General features: G+C 42.7%; 1 protein-coding gene across 1 annotated transcript in view; it reads left to right on the forward strand.

Annotated features, from left to right (window-relative positions):
* Positions 1-23,555, forward strand: part of LOC122813960 (zinc finger protein 665-like) — a 281,546-nt gene that overhangs the window by 190,053 nt on the left and 67,938 nt on the right. The window contains exon 5 of the mRNA XM_044086509.1: positions 10,689-10,811. Coding sequence (XP_043942444.1) covers positions 10,689-10,811 — 123 coding nt within the window. The remainder of the gene's footprint in view (positions 1-10,688; positions 10,812-23,555) is intronic.

Consider the following 23,555-nt stretch of genomic DNA (forward strand, 5'->3'; position numbering starts at 1 on the left):
CAAAGTTCAAAATGCTGACTCTACAGCAACTCCTTCCCATGCTGGGCAAGGAGTCATGGCTGATTACTCTGGACCTCAAGGAGGCATACCTGCATGTCCCTATCAGACACAGCTGCAGAAGATACCTCAGATTTCTTGCAGGGCCAGAGCATTATCAATTCTCAGCATTGCCATTTGGCTTATCTACTGCCCCCAGAGTATTTACAAAATGCCTGGCTTCAGTAATTGCTCATTGCAGGCTCCAGGGTATACAAATTTACCCGCACCTGGACGACTGCCTCATACAAGCGGACGACAAATTGATGTTGACAAAAACCTGGATTATGTCATACGATTACTTGAGCTCTGGGATACACAGTCAACTTCACAAAGTCAAGACTGCAGCCATCCCAGCAAATAATCTTCTTAGGAGCCAAACTAGACACAGCCTCTCAGATGGCTTACCTGACAGAAGACAAGCAAGAGAAGTTAACTCATTACTTCAAAGGTTTAGCAAAACTCACCCAGATGACTGCAAGGAGATTCCTACAGGCCCTAGGTTACATGGCATCCTGCATTCTACTGGTTCCATTAGCAAAACTACACATGAGAAAGCTTCAATGGTACCTAAAAGCATTTGGTCTCAACACAGCAACAACTTGGAGACAATCATACCACTCATTCCATGCCAACAAAAAGAATTCCTATGGTGGGCCTCGTGAGCCAGGAAAACACAGGTATGTCATTCAAAAAACCACAGATAACACAGACCATGACTACAGACGCCTCAGACCTTGGATGGGGGGCGCACATGGAAGGCAGGTGTATACAAGGACAATGGTCTCCAAAGGAAACACATCTGCATATAAACAAAAAGGAAATGCTGGCAGTAATGCATGCCATCGAGGCTTTTCAACACCAACTCCAGCAAGGCCATTTAATGATACAGACAGACAACACCACTGTGATGTGGTACATAAACAAGCAGGGGGGCACTCACTCCTACCCCCTTTGCAGACTGACAATGCAGCTTTGGGAGAAATCACTGAGCCTAAACATCCAGTTACAATCCCAGTTTGTTCCAGGAAAAGACAATGTGTTGGCGGACAGCCTAAGCAGGAATTTCACAGATCCACACGAGTGGAGGTTACATCCAAAGGCCTTCAGACAACTCACTTCGACATGGGGCAAGCTAGAAGTGGACCTATTTGCCTCTCACCTCAACCATCTTCTACCAAAATTTTGCACAAGGACATACCATCCAAAAGCTTGGAAAATAGATGCCCTCTCATTCAACTGGAACTCCTAGCAATCTATGCATTCCCACCTCTGCCACTGATGACCTCAGTATTACTAAAGATCAAAGCAGAGAAGCCCAAGGGAATCATAATAGCTCGGATTGGCCAAGACAACACTGGTACCCACTACTACGGAGCATATGTCACACCAGGAGGTGGGCCCTCCTCAGTGGCCTCTACATTTGACTCAACACAATTTGAAACACTGCATCCAAACCTTCAGACACTGCAGCTAACAGCCTGGGAGATCCCATAAATAACTTCAGCTTATCTCTCCAAGGTAGTTCAGCGGATACTAACAGAGGCTTGAAGACCATCCACCAGAAAGGTTTACTTAGCAAAGTGGAAAAGATTCAGCAATTGGAATACCAGCAAGGGGCATGATGCATCATTACTGAACATCCCACTTATCTTGGAATATTTGGCAGATATGTTAAAGAACGGCCTCTCATATTCTTCCATAAAGATACATGCATCTGCTATTTCAGCTAGATACAACACTGATCCTCCTGTTTTCTCTCACCCCTTACTAAGACAATTCCTCAGGGGAATCAAGAACATTAAGCCACCAAGAAAGGCCCCAGTGCCAGCCTGGGACCTCAATTTTGTCTTAGAAAAACTGACTCTACCTCCTTTTGAACCAGCAGCTTCAGTTGACTTGCAATTTCTCTCATGGAAGACAGCTTTCCTGTTGGCAATTACCTCAGCAAGAAGGTTTCCGAGCTACAGGCCCTAATGGCAATACCACCCTTTATTATTTTCCACAGAGACAGGGTTTCATTAAGGACCAACCCTACTTTTATGCCAAAGGTGGTATCTAGGGTTTCTCTAAATCAAGCCATTCATCTGCCTGCTTTCTTCCCCAATCCTGAGAATAAGGGGAAAGACTTCTGCATACCTTGGACATTCACAGACAACTTCGATACTACCTGGACAGAACCAAGGCCAGTAGGAAGTCTGAACAACTTTTGTAGCTTACACCCCTGCAGTCCAAGGAAAAGCAATTTCAAAACAGACTATTTCTAAATGGATTGGACATTGCATCAGATTCTGTTATTCTTTTCATGGAAAGACTGTTCCAGCCAATGTCAGACCACATTCCACCAGAGCTACACCCACCTCTACAGCATTTTTAAGAAGGGTGCCTACCAAGGACATTCTAGAAGCTGCTACATGGAGCTCCGTGCATACATTCTCCAAACACTACAATCTCCTCTATATTCCAGATCCAGAGCAGGCTTTGCTTGACAGTCCTGCAGGGTTTGATTGCCACACCATCTCTTTCCTAGTGCATACCTCCTCCCCCAGCTAAGCTATGGTATTCTACCCACATGTTATGACTGCAGTTGCATTCTTGAAGGACATAGTACAGTTTTGTACCTACCATAAATGTAGATGTCCGATAGACATGCAACTGCAGTCGGATTTTCCCTCCTCCATACCCTCTATGCCTAGGGTCCACTCCTATCCCTGTTACTCTTAGCTGGGGATATCTGTTATGGTGTATTTGTTTTATTGCTCATTTATTTGTTTGGAATCCTGTTTTTGTCTTCCAATTTGATTACAGCCTTCCTTGGAGGGCACCTGGCATCTGGGGCAAGAAACACTGAAGAAAATGGCATCGGCTGATGCTTATGTACTCCAGCCGCTCTGACGTCAGGGAGAAATGCGACATCAGCCGACGTCGGACCCAGACTTTGGAATCCGGCCGACCGAGGGCTGCCTGAGGCAGGACAACCCACATGTTATGACTGCAGTTGCATGTCTATCGGACATCTACATTTATGGTAGGTACAAAACTGTACTTTCTCAGAACAAGGGTCTGCCTTTCCACCCACCGCCTGCCAGCCAGACTGTCAGCACAGACACCTCAGATGTTGCATGGGGGGCTCATCTGGAGGGTAGGGGCATACCGAGGACTTGGAGCACCCATCAGATTAATTTGCACATAAACTTAAAAGAATTCATGGCAGTGCAGCAGGCCTTGCTGGCTTTCAAGGACCTACTCTACCCTGGGACTCTGCTAATCAGTACAGACAATACCACAGTCATGTGGTACATCAACAACAACCAAGGGGGGACTCACTCTTACCCCTTGTGCAGACAAAGCATGAGACTATAGTCCATAGCAGCATCCATGGGCTTATATTTAATAGCCCACTATCTTCCAGGGAGACTAAACTCCTTGGCAGATCATTTGAGCAGACATGTTCTGGATCCTCATGAGTGGCAACTGAACAGGAACATTTTCCATCGCATCACTCATCGCTGGGGCACCCCACAAGTGGATTTTTTCTCCTCTCACACCTCCTTCCAACTTTCTGCACCAGGGAGTTTCACAACAAAACTTGGAGGGTGGATGCATTGTCCTTCCCATGGACACATCTCTGTTTATGCATTCCCTCCTCTGCCTCTATCTTCACAGAGTGCTGCTAAAGATAAGGGATGAAAAACCAAAGGCTATTCTGATCTTTTCTCCTCTCACACCTCCTTCCAACTTTCTGCACCAGGGAGTTTCACAACAAAACTTGGAGGGTGGATGCATTGTCCTTCCCATGGACACATCTCTGTTTATGCATTCCCTCCTCTGCCTCTATCTTCCCAGAGTGCTGCTAAAGATAAGGGATGAAAAACCAAAGGCTATTCTGATAGCTCCAGATTGGCCCAGGCAGCATTGGTATCCCCTCCTTCACATTCTTTCCCAGTCTCAGCCTTGGCATCTTCCCCGGTACCAGATCTGTTGGTTCAGGGAGGGGTATAAGTTCCTTCATCCTCATCTTCAAACTCTGCATTTAACTGCCTGGATAATACCTTAAATATTTCCCAACAGGTGGTTGAAGTTCTTCATGAGGACAGGAGGCCTAGCACAAGAAAATCCTGTGCAGATAAATGGAAGAGATTTTGCTCTTGGATGCAGGCTAAAGGAGAAGACTCTTCCCAACCTTCTCTTCACTCCTTCTTGACTACCTAGCAGGATTGCTTAATGGTGGACTTTCTTTTTCTTCAATCAAAATTCACCTTTCAGCAATTTCGGCTCATTGTTCCTTTGAGCAACCCATTTTTTCTCACCTCTTGATGAAACAGTTCCTGAGGGGAGCTAGTAATCTTAGACCTCCCAGAAGAGCTCCTGCTCCTGCTTGGGGTCTTACTTTTGTCCTGGAGAAGCTTACTCTACCTCCTTTTGAACCAGCTGCCTCTGCAGATTTGAAGTTTCTATCCTGGAAGACTGCTTTCCTTTTAGCTGTCACTTCAGCTAGAAGGGTATCTGAGCTGCAAGCCTTAATGGCCGTAGAATCTTTCATTATTTTTCACTTCGATCGGGTTACTCTAAGAACCAAATCCCTCCTTTATGCCTAAGGTGGTTTCCAGTTTAACCCTTAACCAGTCTATTCACCTGCCTACATTTTTCAACAATCCCCAAAATAAAGGGGAAAGGATTCTGCACTCTCTTGTTGTGCATAGACAGCTGAGATTTTACTTAGACAGGACTAAATCCTTTCAAAAATCTGAACAGTTATTGGTTAGTTTTGTTCCTGGGGCTCAGGGTAAAGCTATTTCAAAACAAACCCTCTCCAAATGGATTGCTCATTGTATTCACTTTTGTTACCTGCAGCATGGAAAGGTTCCCCCTCAAGGTATTAGGACCCTTTCTACTAGAGATACCCTTATCATAGAAGGCTGTATTACATGTGCTGCATTTGTTAATGTTACAGGATAACTACATGTAGTCCTACCTACAGACCTAGGAAACTAAAGATACCCTCATCGTAGAAGGTTATATTACATCCTGCCAAGGAGTGTATCATCTAGCTGATTTGTCTGCAGTTAAAAGAATTGTCTAGAGTCTCCTTGCTCTTTTATCTGTTTAAAACTTTCATTTAGTGTCTCACTGCTGTTTTTCTGCTGTGATAACCATTTCTGTAATGTTTTCTGCCTAAAATAGTGTAGCTAGTAGATGTAGCCTCTTAGTTTCGGTTTAAGCACTTGGGCTTTAGGCTTAACCCTTAGCTCTCACTGGCCTCTCGTCCTCAGATTCTGACAAACCTGTATAGACAGCTTCCTACGATTTCTCCTGCCAGCGTGGTGGATACGGGCATCCTGAGACAGTATAGTAACTGCCTCATGTACTCGAACAACCATCTACCACTACCACATAGGAACTTATAGAAGGCTGTATTACATATACTTCATTTATTAATGTTATGGGATAACTATATGTAGTCCTACTTATAGACATAGGAGGCTGTATTACATGTTCTGCATTTATTAATGTGGCAGGATAACTACATGTGAGTCCTACTTAGACATAGTAAACCAGAGATAAGCAGGTCTGTATTACAATGTCGAACTCACAGGAGTCTGAATGTTGTAATATCGAAACCATATGTCTGAAATGTGAAAATAGCGAAGCTGCAGAACACCGATTCCCCCCCCCCCCCAGGGAAAAAAATTGGTGGGCTGTTTTTGCGGCTTTGCTATTTCCTCCACTGTGATGCAATCTCTGAGTTGGTATATTAAAAGTAGGGGGTGTGTGGCGGGCACAGCCCCCCAAATTGGTATAAGTTTAAGTGTACATTTTTTTTTGTTTTGTACCGGAACAGCAATTTTTTTTTCCCTGGGAAAAAAAATCGCTGATCTGTGTGTTGGTATTTTTTGCATTTCGAACTTCCTGGTTCGATATTACATCGTTCGGACTCTTGTGCATTTGATGATGTAATATAGACCCAAGATAACCTTGTCATACAAGGCTATATTACATGTGCTGCATTTATTAATGTTACAGGATAACTACATGTAAGTTCTACTTGCAGATGTAGGAAACCGGAGATACCCTTGTCATAGAAGGCTGTATTTCATGTGCTACATTTGTAAATGTTACAGGATAACTACTTGTAGTCCTTTTTATAGATGTTGTAGACATGTTCTCCCCTGACCAAAGATGCTTGCATTTCACATTTCTTTATCAATATACATGGACTTGTCAAAGCTGATTGTTTTCCTCTACACCTGAATGATAGTCAAATGAATTGCAGCAGATATGTAAAGATTAGAAATATTTTGTCATTAATGATATGCACACAAGGAAAAAGACATGCAACAATGTTCACAGGAGGGATTATTGCAGAAGATAGTATAAACACAATTATTTTGTGTACCTTGGATAGAGTTTGCCTTTCTCTATTTACAATTTTGTGGTAAAAATGTGCAGCAGGTAATAGTGCACAGATGTTTTGAGGTGATGGGAGAAAGATTACTTGGGGGGAGTGGATGTTAAGGCTGTCTGATGATGCTGACATTAGGGTTTGCCTCACTGCTTTAACTAACCTATAGGAAGTTTGTTAATTAAGTTACCAGAAGAATGCAACTTCATGGTATGTTTTATTTTGATGGAATGTATCTGTTGATTTTATATGGCCAGTTTTGAAGTGTCTGTTTAAAGTATAGTGGCCTTGTCCTGGTGGTACTGTTGAGTCATTCCTGTCCTGCACATTTGTATCCTATTATGCATGGAAATCATACCTCTCAACTGTAAAGATTTACACACAATCTGGAGATGTCGGCCTCATATTTTTGTCTGTTTTTCATAAAATTGTGTTTTTCTGGCAAATTAATGGTAAAAAAAATGAAACGTGCTTAACAATTATTAAATAAGGCTTTTCATTTATTAATGTTGGCTGCCATAGTTTTATTTTCATAAATTACTGGTAAAGCCTTAGACGCTGAAGTTCAGAAATAGTGACCGACATTTAGGTTTCAGATTTCATATCCTTCAGAAAATTCATGCTAATGCAAAATCTGTTATTCTATCAACTTTCCAAGTTTGTAAGAGGAATATTTAGAAATTGCTGCAATTTTTGGGTCTTTGCCCATCTTTTATTTATGGCTTTGTCCAGATTTCTTGCTCTTAGATGTTGAGTGATGTGATGTAGTGATGCTTTGGAGAGTCTGCTTGATTTTGAATGGCTGTGAAATTCTTTAGTCTTGGACTTATAATCTTTTATTATGCATTCCTTACTTTGTGTGTTGTCCATTCACTGACTGTCTATTATTATGCATTCCTTACTTTGTGTGTTGTCCATTCACCGACGGTCTATTATTATGCATTCCTTACTTTGTGTGTTGTTCATTCACTGACTGTCTATTATTATGCATTCCTTACTTTGTGTGTTGTCCATTCACCGACGGTCTATTATTATGCATTCCTTACTTTGTGTGTTGTCCATTCACCGACGGTCTATTATTATGCATTCCTTACTTTGTGTGTTGTTCATTCAATTATTATGCATTCCTTACTTTGTGTGTTGTCCATTCACCGACGGTCTATTATTATGCATTCCTTACTTTGTGTGTTGTCCATTCACCGACGGTCTATTATTATGCATTCCTTACTTTGTGTGTTGTCCATTCACCGACAGTCTATTATTATGCATTCCTTACTTTGTGTGTTGTCCATTCACCGACGGTCTATTATTATGCATTCCTTACTTTGTGTGTTGTCCATTCACCGACGGTCTATTATTATGCATTCCTTACTTTGTGTGTTGTCCATTCACAGACGGTCTATTATTATGCATTCCTTACTTTGTGTGTTGTCCATTCACCGACGGTCTATTATTATGCATTCCTTACTTTGTGTGTTGTCCATTCAGCGACGGTCTATTATTATGCATTCCTTACTTTGTGTGTTGTCCATTCACCGACGGTCTATTATTATGCATTCCTTACTTTGTGTGTTGTCCATTCACCGACGGTCTATTATTATGCATTCCTTACTTTGTGTGTTGTCCATTCACTGACTGTCTATTATTATGCATTCCTTACTTTGTGTGTTGTCCATTCAGCGACGGTCTATTATTATGCATTCCTTACTTTGTGTGTTGTCCATTCACCGACGGTCTATTATTATGCATTCCTTACTTTGTGTGTTGTCCATTCACTGACTGACTTGTAAGATACTTAACATTTTGTCCCTTCTTTTGTATATATTATTTTGCAGTGCAAGGAAACTGTTAGTACGTATTATAACAGGGTATCATGCTAATATGTAACTCCATCATTGTTGTATTGCAATGCATTTCTTGGTTGGGTGCAGTTTGTTTTTCACCTACATGACGAGCGTTCAGTTGCAAAATGTATTTCTTTGCTTTGGATGTAATCCAACCAAACTTGCAAGGGAACATTAAGGCTCTTTGTTCTACTTTTTCAGGGTTGTGAGCCCCTGCAAATTTCAGGCTCATTTTTACTTGTGCCTGAGTGTTCCAGGAACTTAGGTACCTGATAAATAATGCTGAAACTTTGGATGCATTAAGTTACATTTTTATGCCAGTTTTACTATTGATGACTATTTGGTATTACTTTATAGCTGTGTTTCAGTTTAGAGTACTTGAATATGTATGTTTCATTTATATTGTACGTATCAGTTTTGCAGTGTGTTTCATTTATATTTTTATTTCTATGTGCTTGTATGCCTTGCTTCATTTTAGTGGAAGAGATTGGGGGGGGGGGGTGACCTGTATAATAAAACTGAAGTTGACGTTGGTGGCATGAGATATGCAGTGGTCAGTATTAGTGGACCACAGTGGAAATAAGGTGAGTGGAAAACTGGATTAGACAGTGGTGTGGGAGGTTGGAAAGACCCTCAGAAGTTGGGTGGGCGTACATATTAAAAATGTGTGATCTGAAATTCTAAGAAAATAATTTAAATCTGATGTCAAGGAATGAAGTGTATGCCAGTAGGTGTGTTTAGTATAAGACCGTAGGTGACCAAATAGTGATTTATTTTAAAGTGGTTAGCAAAGGTCGGGTTGAAGCAGTGGAATTCCACCCTGTGGGCCTCAATTGCAAACGGGATTTTCTGTCGTATTCATGGGAAGCTGTTGTCTAGACAGATGTGGTGCCTGGATTGTGGTACTCACAACTGGTTGGGAATTTCAGTTGCTCTGAGTTTACTTGATAATGGTGACTAGAATCATTAATGCTGCCCTACAATGTGGTTGCAGATTGTGGCCCTTTATGTAATGGTAAAGCATTTACATTGGTCAGCAGGTGGTACTACTGGCCACAATGATCACAGCTGTTTACAAACCGTCGTCATTTTTATTGGGCTTCATGCAATTAAAGAATGAGGTTGTTTCCAACCATGTTAAGCTGTAGTTTACATTGTAGTTTTGGCAAAAGAATATTTATTATGGCTTTTTAAGCATCTTAGGTAAGTTGAAATATAGATGTATGTGTTATTTTTAAGTTATAGGTTCATAGGTTGGTACTAGGCTATCAGCCCTAGGGCCTATACAAGCCTTGCCATAACAATTCCCTGGCTATTTCTTCCCACAATATTTACTTCCCTACTTTTTGTCATTCTTTCTGTGTGATGATAAAGCAGAAATGGTGATCGGGGTGTATGAATAGATATTCATAAATTTGTAAGGGTCATTTTGTTGTCCCATAGATGTGTAAGATCTAATCATTTACTGTGAAAGATAATTCAGGTGTCCAAATATCATAGTTAACGTTTAAAAAGACAAACACTATCACTTTGTGGGCATGTACATCAAATCTGTAAAAGCTTTTGTAGGCCATTTAACTCTGTAGTGGTGAAAACAGCAATAATTTGTGTAAGTGATCATCTCAAGTTTCAGAACATCAGCTAGAGGAGTTTATGAACAAAGAGAGGAGAATGTGATTCAAAGAGAATTGTGCAACTCCTGTTAGAAGGACTGTAGTTTTGGAGTCCGTGTAACTAAGTTGTACATTAGTCTGCTAAATGTATAAACCCTAGGTGGGCAGAACTGGTTTGCTGTTATTTTTATATCTTGCTGGCATTAACATTTGAAATTCTAACTGTTCCTGATGGCTGCCCTTTTTATATCTGCTACTTTTATGGTTTTGTGCCTCATAACAGTGTTTGGTTTACCTGCACTTTCCATTGGACTACTATTTTAACCATATTGTAATTTTACTTTGAATAGAAATATTGGAGGCAAGCAGTCACATGGGACAAAAAGATAATAGCCATGTACACCTTTAAAAAGACCCTTTTCAAGCACGTAATAATGTCGACCCTCCCGTACATGATAACCTTGGTGTAAAAAAAGGTAACCAAAGTACTACTTTGACCTGTAGTGGTGCCGTATTCCATTGCCTCGGAATGCCTCTGTATGAAGTTATTGTCCTTTATCATAGGCCATGCATCAGTGTTTTAAAACTGCACCTGTGAAATAATGCTTGTCAAAGTTACTCTAGAGAAAGTCTGCAGTTGAATCTAGTTCTGTTGAGATATTTAATGTTGGATGTAAAACATGTTAGACATTTGTTAGGATTCTGATGAGTTAGATGTGTGTATAAATTGGCTGTCGATTAGTTTTAGTAGGAGTCTGATGAGTAATGCTATGATTGTGTTTTTATGTGCAGGATACAAAATCCCACCTGAGAAATTATTGTTGCTGCTTAAAGATGCTCATAATAAACTGTTAAATGATGACGTAGAGGGTAAAGACACAGAACAGAAGGAGAATCCTGAAGATAAGCTCAACAGTAAGTGAAAACTTTATTAATGATACAGTTTGTACGAATTTGCTTTATATTGATATTGATAGTTTTTGAGGAAAATGAGAGAAAATTCATAGTGGAAGACTCGAGGTAAGATGGTAAGTAAAGACTGTGGTAATTTGTTAAATGCAGTTCTATAAATTTCAATTTTTAATGTAAACAAGTCAGTCACAATCATGGTATCACTGAACTGAAAGGCAGTGGATTTGATGCAAGACATGATGATACAATGAACAAGAGTCTATTTTTTGAGCAGTTTCTCATAAAATATTCAGACAGTTGCAAAGTGATGGCTTTAATACAATTTCTCACAATAGACAAGATTACTTGTACATCATAAGTTTCAGTGTTTTTTAACCCTTCACATGTCCTTCAAGAATGCAACTGCAGTCATAACATATGGGTTGTCCTGCCTCAGGCAGCCCTCGGTCGGCCGAATTCCAAAGTCTGGGTCCGGCGTCGGCTGGTGTCACCTCCTCTCCGACGTCACAACGGCTGGAGTATAAGGGCATCGGCCGACGCCATCTTCTTCAGTCTTTCTTGCCGCGTGGTGCCCGAAGCAGAAGCAGTTCGCAAGTGCCGGTCGGTCAACTCCTGTGTTTTCAGTACCGAAGTCATCTAAAAGCTAAGTACCCCGTTGGGGAACATTTATTCTTGCCTCAGCCGATGTCAGAACAAATTGAGAAAGTTAATAATTGTTTGTCTTGTGGTAAACAAATACCTCATAAGGACTTCCATTCTCTCTGCCTTCCCTGCCTGGGCCCAGACCACGACGTCTCGGCCTGCGCTGCCTGTGCCTGCTTTAATAAGCGCACTCTCTGGCGCCAGGCAGAATTTGCCGAGGAATTCTTCGGTGAATCTTTTGCGTATATCATGCCGTCGGAACAACCGACAACCCAATCTGCTAAAAAACGCAAGGACCGGGACCGACATCCTCGGCCCACGTCCACTACCGATGTTTCTCCTAAACCCTCTACTAGCGCTCCGGCTCCTTCGGAAGTGGTAAATCTACCGCTCCAGGCCGACGACACAGCGCTAACACGACCTTCGGTCTCGGAGACCTCTCCGGTGCCGGTTGTTGATTTTCCTCCAGAAACTGAAGTTCTGGATCTACCCGACACCATTCCTGTGGACAAGGCAACACCTGCACGTGGGGCTGCTAGGCCTCCTGTTTCCATGTCCATCAAGGCCTTTGCACGTGCTAAGGCCGCCAGTCAGGCCAAGGCCCATCCTAAACCTGCCCAGGCCCCTTCCTCTGATAAGCAGATCATGTGATCATGTCTCTGGCTGCAGATCTTATTTCCCTTATCAGGGGGTCTCAGCCTCATCCGGACAGGGGTTCTCAGCCACCTGCAGAGAAAAGGCCTAGAACTGAGCAGGCGGACGACCTCTCCTCGGATGAAGCCTCTGGGGATTCTGAGCATTCTGACACCCAAGAAGAACCCTTCCAGGCCTACGAGGACTCTGATGCTGAGGAATCTATTCCCTCTGCCTCCCCTCCAGAGGATTTCTCATTTGGGGAAGTTCTGCATTCCATGAGGGAACACTTTCAATGGCAGGGTCAGGAATTCTCTGACTCCAGGAAAAGGCTTCATACTTTCCTCAAGCTCCCCCAGTACAGGCCTCTGGCCATCCCTCCAGTTATGGATGTTTTAGATGATGTCTTCTCTGACTCCAGTGCCAACCCTGACTCTCTTCCTCCTGCTCCTGTCAAACCGGACAGATATTATAGGGTCCCTGACTCTCACAAGCACCTTTTCAAGGCCCACTCTGTGGATCTAGAAACTATTTCACAGGGCCCTAAGGGAGTGGCTTCCTCCTCTGCCAAAAACCCTCTGCCAGTTGACAGAGAAGCAAGGTCCCTGGAAAGATGGGGCAAAAAAGTATACACCTCTACTACCCTAGCCATGAGGTCTCTTAACTGCCTTTTTCACATGTTTCAGTACCAAGATTTTCTACTGGATGATTTACAGAAAAAGGTAGCCTCTTCTGAGCCTATTGATAAAAAGGCACTGCAGGATCATATACATAGCACTCAGCAGGTTAATAACCATTTTCTGCGGTGTGGGTATGATGCACTGGAAGCTTCATGTAGGGCAGCTATGACTGGGGCTGTAATACGTAGACATGCTTGGTTGAAGGATCAATCTTTGCCTGACCATGTTAAAGTAAAGTTACTAGATGCACCTTTGGAGAAACAAAAGCTTTTTGGTGCTACTGCACAAGATGTATTGAAATCCATAGAAGAAAAAGCAAAGTCAGTACAGACAGTAAAGGATTTCCTTCAGGTTCAGCCACCCAGATTCAGCAGAAACTGGCCCTCAAAGAATTGGTCCTTCCCCGGCTCTGACAAGTTTCAAAGGGGAAAAAGCAGACGAGCCAGGGGTAGAGGACAACACCGAGGATCTTGCAGGGGCCGCCAATGGCAACCTCCAAATCAAAGAAGTGGCGCAGACAGTTCAGCTGCACCATAGGGACAATCACAATGACTTTACTTTCGTACCGCCTACAAAGGTTCAAAGAGAAGCACCTTTGGGTGGAAAATTAGCATTATTCTCAGAAAACTGGCATATCTTAACCAAAGACAATTGGATTCTGGATTTGATAAACAAAGGCTACAGATTCCACTTCCACACCTTACCAATAAGACAAGGCATGCCAAACCTGCCACATCATCAAAGGGCAGAGGCACTCTCTCAAGTTTCCAAGCTATTAAGTATAAAAGCAATAGAAAGGGTTCCTCCTCAGGAGCAAGGCCAGGGATTTTATTCAAGACTATTCCTTGTTCCAAGAAAAGAAAACAAATGGAGACCCATACTGGACTTGTCAAATCTAAACACTTTCCTCATTGTGCCAAAGTTCAAAATGCTGACGTTGCAGCAGCTTCTTCCTGTGCTGGGCAAGGGGTCTTGGCTGGTCACTCTGGACCTCAAGGAGGCATACCTGCATGTCCCAATCAGACAAAGCTGCAGAAGATACCTCAGATTTCTTGCAGGAACAGAGCATTATCAATTCTCAGCATTGCCGTTTGGCTTGTCTACTGCGACCAGAGTGTTCACGAAATGCCTGGCATCAGTAGTGGCACACTGCAGACAGCAGGGGATTCAAATATACCCCTACTTGGACGACTGCCTCATACAAGCAGACAACAAACAAACCTTAAAAGGGAATTTGGACTATGTCATGCATCTACTGCAGGCCTTGGGATACACAGTTAACATTCAAAAGTCAAAATTACTACCATCCCAACAGATTACATTCCTAGGAGCCAAACTGGACACGGAAACACAAATGGCCTACCTCACAGAGGAAAAACAGCAGCTTTTACCAGAGTACTTCATAGGCCTAGCAAGGCTTTCCCAGCTGACTGCAAGGAAAATCCTGCAGGCCCTGGGTTTCATGGCATCTTGTATTCTTCTGATACCTTTGGCAAGACTTCATATGAGAAAGCTGCAATGGTATTTAAAAAAATTATGGTCTCAACACAGCAACAGCCTAGAGGACATAATCCCACTTATTCCATGCCTGCAGAAGGAATTTCTATGGTGGGCTCAAGCCAGTCAACTAAACCAAGGCATGTCTTTCAACAGACCTCAAGCAGGCCAAATGATCACAACAGATGCCTCAGACCATGGATGGGGAGGCGCACATGACAGGCAGATGCATTCAAGGTCTATGGACGCCAAAGAAAAGACATCTGCACATAAACCAAAAGGAGATGTTGGCAGTGATACATGCCATTGAGTATTTCCAAACATCATTACAAGAAGGACATTTGCTAATAAGGACAGACAACACCACTGTCTTGTGGTACATAAACAAGCAGGGAGGCACTCATTCTTATCCCCTCTGCAGACTAACAATGCTTCTCTGGGAAAAATCCCTGAGCCTGAAGATACACTTACAATCCCAGTTTGTACCAGGCAAGGACAATGTACTGGCGGACAATCTGAGCAGAAACTTCATGGATCCACACGAATGGATGTTGCACCCTTACATTTTCTCTCAAATGACAAGGACATGGGGAACACCGGATGTAGATCTTTTTGCTTCCCACCTAAATCATCACCTGGAAAAGTTCTGCACAAGGACTCCTCACCCTCTAGCTTGGAAAACGGATGCTCTCTCCTTCAGCTGGAATTCTCTAAAAATTTATGCACTCCCTCCTCTGCCTTTGCTGACCAAGGTGATACTGAAAATAAAGGCAGAACAACCAACAGGCATCTTGATAGAGCCAGACTGGCCAAGGCAACACTGGTACCCACTGCTATTGACCATAACTCGGACCAAACCATGGCCTCTGACCCTAGGGCCCCTGCTCCTAACGCAACACAATTACAGGACTGTACATCAAGACCTGAAAACATTGCATCTGACAGCCTGGAGACTTCCATGACTTCAACACCTAACTCTCTGTCCAAATCTGTTCAAGAGATCTCGCTGGAAGCACGCAGATCTTCCACCAGAAAAACCTATTCAGCCAAGTGGAAAAGATTCAGCATTTGGAATGCCAAAAAGGGTCAGGACACTGAACTACTGAGTATTCCTCAGATATTGGAATACTTGGCAGAACTGTTTCATGCTGGACTTTCATACTCCTCAATAAAGATTCATGCCTCAGCAATCTCAGCAAAATACAACTGTGACCCTCCAGTGTTTTCGCATCCTCTGCTAAGACAGTTTTTAAGAGGGATAAAGAATATCAAACCTCCCAGAAAACAGCCAGTACCTGCATGGGACCTCAACTACGTGTTGGAAAAACTAACTCTTCCTCCCTTTGAGCCAGCAGCATCCTCAGAAATGCAATTTCTTTCATGGAAGACGGCCTTCTTACTGGCAGTCACTTCTGCAAGAAGAGTTTCTGAGATACAGGCACTCATGGCAGTGCCTCCCTTCCTCATTTTTCATCAAGACAGAGTCTCCCTAAGAACCAATCCTACATTCATGCCAAAGGTTATTTCCAGGGTGTCTCTAAATCAAGCTATTCATCTGCCTACATTCTTCCCCAATCCTCAAAATAGGGGGGAAAACCTACTGCATACTTTGGACATACACAGACAACTACGCTACTACTTGGACAGAACTAAGGCCACCAGAAAGTCTGACCAGCTGTTTGTAGCTTATGCTGCTGGAGTACAGGGAAAGGCAATCTCCAAACAAACAATTTCAAAATGGATTGGACACTGCATCAGATTCTGCTATTCTTTCCATGGAAAAGGTGTGCCAGACAATATTAGGCCACATTCCACCAGAGCTATAGCCACTTCCACAGCTTTCCTAAGAGGAGTGGTAACAAAGGACATTTTAGAGGCTGCTACATGGAGCTCCGTGCATACATTTACCAAGCATTTCCACCTGCCATTATACTCCAGATCCCGAGCAGGCTTTGCTTCGGCAGTCCTGCAGGGGATTATAGCTACACCATCCTTATCATAGTGCCTTCCACCCCCAGCTTGGCTATGGTATTCAACCCATATGTTATGACTGCAGTTGCATTCTTGAAGGACATAGTACAGTTTTGTACCTACCATAAATGTAGATGTCCGATAGATATGCAACTGCAGTCATTTTCCCACCCTCCTACCCCTCTGTATCCTTCTGTTTGGGTCATTACCCCTCTTCCCTTCAGCTGGGGGTATTTCCTATGGTGTATCTGTTTATTACTATTGTGCATGCTTGGGATTATTTTTTATCCATTTACAAAAGTTAGCCTTCCTAAGTGGGCACCTGACATCTGGGGCAAGAAACACTGAAGAAGATGGCGTCGGCCGATGCCCTTATACTCCAGCCGTCGTGACGTCGGAGAGGAGGCGACACCAGCCGACGCCGGACCCAGACTTTGGAATTCGGCCGACCGAGGGCTGCCTGAGGCAGGACAACCCATATGTTATGGCTGCAGTTGCATATCTATCGGACATCTACATTTATGGTAGGTACAAAACTGTACTTTCTGGGTGTTAAAGTTTACTATGGTTTAAAGTAACATTGGTCTTCGTGCATGAATATGGATATGAGGATGCACAAGAGGTGATATTTTTTTATTTTTTTATTATTTATTTAACATTTATTTTACCAAGATAAGTCCAACTGGACATCATATGTCCTTTTTCAGTGGAGTCCTGGGGAGAGAAGCTCCAAGGAAATAACAGTGTATATACATGCTTTAGATAACAATAAAACTGGCATACAAGATAAGAGAAACAATGAAGTACAAAAACAGTTATGTAGAACAATAAGATACTCAGGAGTAGTACCATTATTTACAATATATACAAAAAGTACATTTCAGGTGAGAGTATAGTGTATGCATTAAAGGCTTCAACGGGTCACTTACATATGGAAAAGTGAGTCTTCAAGGGGGGTCTTTGCAGTTGCAGAGAGGGTTAGTATTGAGGTGTAATTTAAGAAGGCCTTTGAAGGTGCCTGTGTGACTTTGTAGCCTGACTTCAGGTGGGAGGGTGTTCCATGCTTTGGCAACATCATGGGAGAATAAGGCCTCCCCAGAACTGTTATTGCATAGATTAACTTCAATCAGTTTTTTGATACATGAACGTAGCTCCTTTTTAAGGTTGTGAAAGTTTAGCATGTCGGCAAGGGCAGGGCACTTCCCTTGATTGAAGAGAATCAGTTGGTGGTAGCGTAGGAGGTTTGGAAATTCTAATTAGTGCAGTTTAGTTAGGGATAGGCAATGGTGGGAATGTGATCTATTATTGACAGCGAACCTAGCTATTTTATTGTAGCATGTAGAGAGTTTGTTCAGGTTGGTTTTGTTAATATTGGTGAGAACTGGAGAGGCACAATAAGAGATGAGTTCTGGCTATTGTTGTTCTAGTATCAGGAGTTAGGAATTGTTTATATACATATATATATATATATATATATATATATATATATATATATATATATATATATAGGCAAGCCAGTTTTTATGGACTTTAGAGATAGTTTGGGATATGTGCTTTTTGTATTTAAGTTGATGATCAATAGTGATGCCTAAGAGATTAGCTTCAGTTACTGGAGTGATGAGGCTGCCATTGGTAGATATGATGGTAAAGGTGGTGTTGCATTGTTTGGTTGGGTGGAATAGTATTAACTGTGTTTTTCGGGGGCTTTAGTCTTAGTTGGTAGTTGTTTAGCCAGTTCTCAACCTCAGTGAAGGATTCTTGGGCTTTACTTTGAAGTAATTGGATGTTTGTTGCTGAGCAGATTAGGGTAGTGTTGTCCACTTACCGGACAATGTTGGCTTTAATGGTAGCTAGGTGGAGATTATTTGTAAATATGTTGAAGAGAAAATGGCCAAGGATTGAACCTTGTGGGACACCACATGTGACAGGGAGTGGGGGGATAGGGAGTTGACCCATTTGATAGATTGTGACTGGTTGTTTAGGTAACTGTTAAACCGTTGTAGAGTGGGGACATCAAGGTTGATTTCTGCTAGACAGGTGAGGAGCTTGTTATGGGAAACTGTATCAAATGCCTTGGATAGGTCTAAGAAGGTGGCGGAGACCAGCTTTTCTTGGTTCCTGTGCGAGTTTATGGTATTGGAAAAGTTAATTTGGGCAGTGTTGGTGCTATGGGAAGGTCTGAATCCATGTTGGGTTTTAGTTAGAAGGTTGTTGGTTAGCAGGTGGGTAAGGAGTTGGTGGTGGATACATTTTTCTAGAATTTGTGAGAGCTGATAGGATTGCAATGGGATAGTAGCTGGAGAGGTCAGTAGATGGACCTCTCTTGTGGAGGGGGATGATATATGAGGATGTTCTTCGTGTTTCATTGTTGCAGTCATTACATTTGGGTAATCTGCTGGCAGGTTGCCCTCAGTCGACCTGATTAACAAAGTCTTGGGTCCTGCATCGGTTGCTGTCCCTTCATCCATGACCTCAGGTCGCCAGAGGTATAAAACATGCAGCTGACACCATTACATCAGTCTTTCTTGCCGCGCGGTGCCCAAAGCAGAAGCAGTTCGCAAGTGCTGGTCGGCCGACTCCTGAAATTTTCATTTTTGAGTTTCAGAACCAAAGTCTTCAACTAAAAGTTAAGTACCCCGTTGGGAAAGCTTTTTCTTGCTCCTTACCGATATCAGTAAAAGTTAATAATTGCATTACTTGTGGGAAGCAAATACCTCACAAGGATTTTCATTTGTACTGTATTCCTTGCCTAGGCCCTGACCACAATGTGCCTTGCTGTCAGTTTTGTGCTAAATTTAATCAATGCATGATTAAACATCGGTATATTTTTGCTTCTAAATATTTTGGCTCAAGATTTAATTATCCAGAAATGTCATTGGTTAGCAATCCAACTACCAGAATACCTAATAAAACACAAAGAAAAAGACAGAGACAGACTGTCGAGGTCCAAAACTGATGACAACGCTTATCCTTAGCCAGTCACCAGTTCGCCGGTACTCTGTGAGGCGCTTTCGCAGCCCCTGATACCCGCTACTTCTGATTCGCAGGCCTCTACTGAGACCCATTCAGAGTCCGGTATGCCACGAGATGCTTCAATTATGGATCACACGGATGTCTCTACCTTAGATGGGTCGGGAACCGCTGTGCAGGCACCGGCTTCTGATGGTGTTTTCAGGCCTACAGATTTGTATATTAGACTGACGCCATCTTCAAAACTAAAGCCAAAATCTAAATCTGTCTAAAAAACTGACGCCTGGGCCACATGTGCAGGCCCCTATGCCTAAAAAACAAATGATCAAAATGGCTGAAGATTTAATTACTTTGATCAGGGGTAGCCAACCCCCTCCTTCTAAGAGGCCTAGGCAAGACATTGATTATGAATCTTCTGAACATGATTCTATTTCTTCTGACTCTTCTAATGAACAGGATTTGTCTATTCCTACTAATGAGGACTCTGATGCAGAAGATTCCATTCCTTCTGCTTCTCCCCCTGTGGATTTTTCTTTTGTGGAAACTAAACATACCTTAAGGGAACATTTCCACTGGGAAAGTCAGGATTTCTCTGAATCTAAAAAGAGACTTAGGGATTTTCTTCTTCTTTCTCAGCATAGGCCTTTGGCTATACCTCCTGTTCTAGACATTGTTGATGATGTTTTTTTCAGAATCTAGTATGGCTCCTGATTCTCTACCTCCAGCTCCTTGTAAGCCAGACAAATACTACAGGGTTCCTGACTCCCACAAATTTCTTTTCAAAAATCCTATTTCTGCTCCTGAAACCATTTCTCAGGGTCCCAAGGGCATTAAGGCCTCTACTACTAAAAATCCTACCCCTTCTGATAGAGATTCCAGGGCGCTGGATATATGGGGTAAGAAGGTTTACACATCTGCAGCCTTGGCAATCGGGGCTTTAAACTGTCAATTTCATATGCTTAAATATCAACAGCATGTCATGGGTCTACTTAAACAGAAAATGATGTTAATCAGTGACTGTGTGGAAAATAAAAATTTGCAGGATTTATTACATTCAGCTGAACAAGTTAGAAAACATACTTTGCAATGTGGTTTTGATTCCTTGGAGGCCTCTTGCTGGGCTGCTGTAACTGGATCTGTGCTAAGAAGGCATGCTTGGCTCAAAGAGCAAACTCTGCCTGACCATGTTAACGCAAAATTGTTGGATGCTCCTTTACAACAGGACCGTCTCTTTGGGGGGAAAACTGGCACTTCATGCATGAAACTGGCAACTTATTACCCAGGACAAATGGGTTTTAAATATAGTATCCCAGGGATACAGATTTCATTTCCACATGTTGCCAATCCCAAACGGATGGCCGGATCTGCCCCCAAATCAGTGGGCAGAGGCCAAGAAACAAGTTATGTCCCTCATGAGCATGGGGGCTATTCAACCAGTACCAGAAGAGGAAAAGGGACAAGTTTTCTGTTCAAGACTTTTCATGGTACCCAGAAAAGACAAATCATGGCATCCAATTCTGGACTTATCCACTCTAAACACATTTCTGGACATTCCAAAATTCAAGATGCTGACTCTTCAACAGTTACGTCCTATGCTAGGCAAAGATGCCTGGTTGGTAACTCTAGACTTGAAAGAGGTTTACCTGCACATCCCAGTCAGGGAATCTTGCAGAAGATACCTCCGCTTCAAAGCGGGCTACTTGCATTACCAGTTCTCTGCACTGCCCTTTGGCTTATCTACTGAGCCCAGGGTCTTCACAAAGTGCCTGGCTCCAGTAATTGCATTTTGCAGGCAAAGAAATATTCAAATATATCCATACCTGGATGATTGTCTAATTCAGGCAGAAAACAAGGACATTCTTCTAAAGCATCTGGCGTTTGTAAAAAGGGTTCTAACTTGTCTAGGGTACACCATAAATGAAAAGAAATCACAACTGGTACCCTCTCAAAAAATTACATTCATGGGTGCAAGCTTGAATACAACTGCCCAGATGACTTAACTTACGCCAGAAAAGCAAACTCAATTGGTGGCTTACTTCAAACATGTGGCCACAAAAACCCTGCTATCTGCAAGACAAATTATGCAAGCCTTGGGATTCATGGCCTCCTGCATTCTTCTAATTCCATATGCAAGACTGCATATGAGGAAACTTCAGTGGTACTTAAAAAGTTTATTGTGTCAACATTGTCACAGCCTGAAAACAATGATTCCTATCATACCATGCCTGCAACTAGAGTTCCTATGGTGGGCAGAAGCCTGCCACCAAAACAAGGGACTGCCATTCACTCCACCCCCTGCCACCCAAACCTTAACTACAGCCACATCAGACTATGCTTGGGGGGGCACATCTGGCAAGAAAGTGCATTCAGGGCAAATGGAGCCCAAATCAAATGTGCCTACACATTAATCAGAAAGAGATGCTAGCTGTACAGAATGCATTGACAGCCTTCAAGGACTACCTTCATCCAGGACAACTAATGATAAAGACAGACAACACTACAGTAATGTGGTACATGAAGAAGCAGGGGGGGTACAAAGTCCTACCCCCTTTGCAGACTAGCCATGGCATTGTGGGACACGGCCTTGACCTACCAAATACAACTACAAGCTCAATTCCTGCCAGGAAAGCTAAATACTCTGGCAGACGAACTAAGCAGAAATGTTATGGACCCACACGAATGGAAACTGGAACCACAAGTTTTCAACATGTTGACACGCAAATGGGGGAGCCCAGACATAGATCTTTTTGCCTCACCCCAGAACTATCAGTTGGATAAATTCTGCACAAGAATTCATCACAAAAAAAGCTTGGAAAGTGGATGCGCTTTCATTCAGTCTATGCTTTTCCCCCTCTGCCTCTGCTCTCCAAAGTTCTACTAAAAGTCAGACAGGACAAACCAAAAATTATTCTGATTGCTCCAGACTGACCTCGCCAACACTGGCACCCAAAAAAAAGCTTGGAAAGTGGATGCTCTTTCATTCAGTCTATGCTTTTCCCCCTCTGCCTCTGCTCTCCAAAGTTCTACTAAAAGTCAGACAGGACAAACCAAAAATTATTCTGATTGCTCCAGACTGACCTCGCCAACACTGGCACCCACTCCTGCGCAATGTGTCACACCTTCCTCCATGGCACCTGCTTCAGACACCTTACCTACTGTCTCAGCAGAACTACCAAATTCTGCACACTCAGCTCCAAACTTTGAATCTTGCAGCATGGCTAATCAACTAATTTCACCCTTGCCATCCCTCAGCAAACCTGTGATGGATGTCATTTTGGAGGCTAGAAGGCCTAGTACTAGAAAATCTTATGCTGACAAATGGAAAAGATTCTGTGCCTGGAACCAATCACAAGGAATAAGCACAGCAATGCCCAATATTCCTCAGATTCTGCAATACTTAACTGAGATGCTTCACAAGAGCTTATCTTTTTCTTCCATAAAAATCCATGCCTCTGCCATTTTAGCTCATTACAACACAGAACCTCACCTCTTGTCTCATCCTGTGCTAAAGCAGTATCTCAGAGGGGCCAAAAATGTAAGACCTCCCAGGAGAGCACCAACTCCTGTATGGGACCTCAATTTTGTTTTGGAAAAACTCACTCTCCCTCCTTTTGAGCCAGCTGCTACTGCAGACCTAAAATTTCTATCCTGGAAAACAGCTTTCCTTTTAGCAGTCACTTCAGCTAGAAGGAGTTCAGAATTACAGGCTGTTATGGCAGTGGAGCCTTTCATTATTTTTCATACGGACAGGGTGTTTCTCAGGACCAATCCATCTTTCATGCCTAAGGTGGTATCCAGTGTGGCTCTTAATCAGACCATTCATCTGCCAACTTTCTTTCCCAATCCACAGAACAAGGGTGAGCGGATTATGCATTCATTGGATGTACACAGACAACTTAGATTCTACTTAAACAGGACAAAATCTCTAAGAAAATCTGAATAACTGTTGGTGGCATTTGCTGCAATGGTAGAGGGAAAGGCTATTTCAAAGCAGACTAATTCGAAATGGATAAGCCATCGTATTCGTTTCTGCTGTATGCACCATGGTAAACCTATCCCCAAGGGGATCAGATCTCATTCCACCAGGGCTGCATCTACTTCTGCAGCCTTTCTCTTAGGGGTTCCTACCAGAGACATTCTAGAAGCTGCTACCTGGAGCTCGGTTCATATGTTCATCAAACATTACCATTTACCTCTCTTCTCTTAATTCAGAGCTGGCTTTGCCACTGCTGTCCTGCAGGGCCTTATAGCTGCTCCTAATGCTGTATAAATCCATCCTCCCAATCATAGCTTTGGGATTCTACCCAAATGTAATGACTACAACAGTGAAACACGAAAAACATAGTACAGTTGT

This window comes from Protopterus annectens, chromosome 10.part0, assembly GCF_019279795.1.
Source record: "Protopterus annectens isolate FY-2018-M chromosome 10.part0, PAN1.0, whole genome shotgun sequence".
Taxonomy (NCBI): Eukaryota; Metazoa; Chordata; order Ceratodontiformes; family Protopteridae; genus Protopterus; species Protopterus annectens.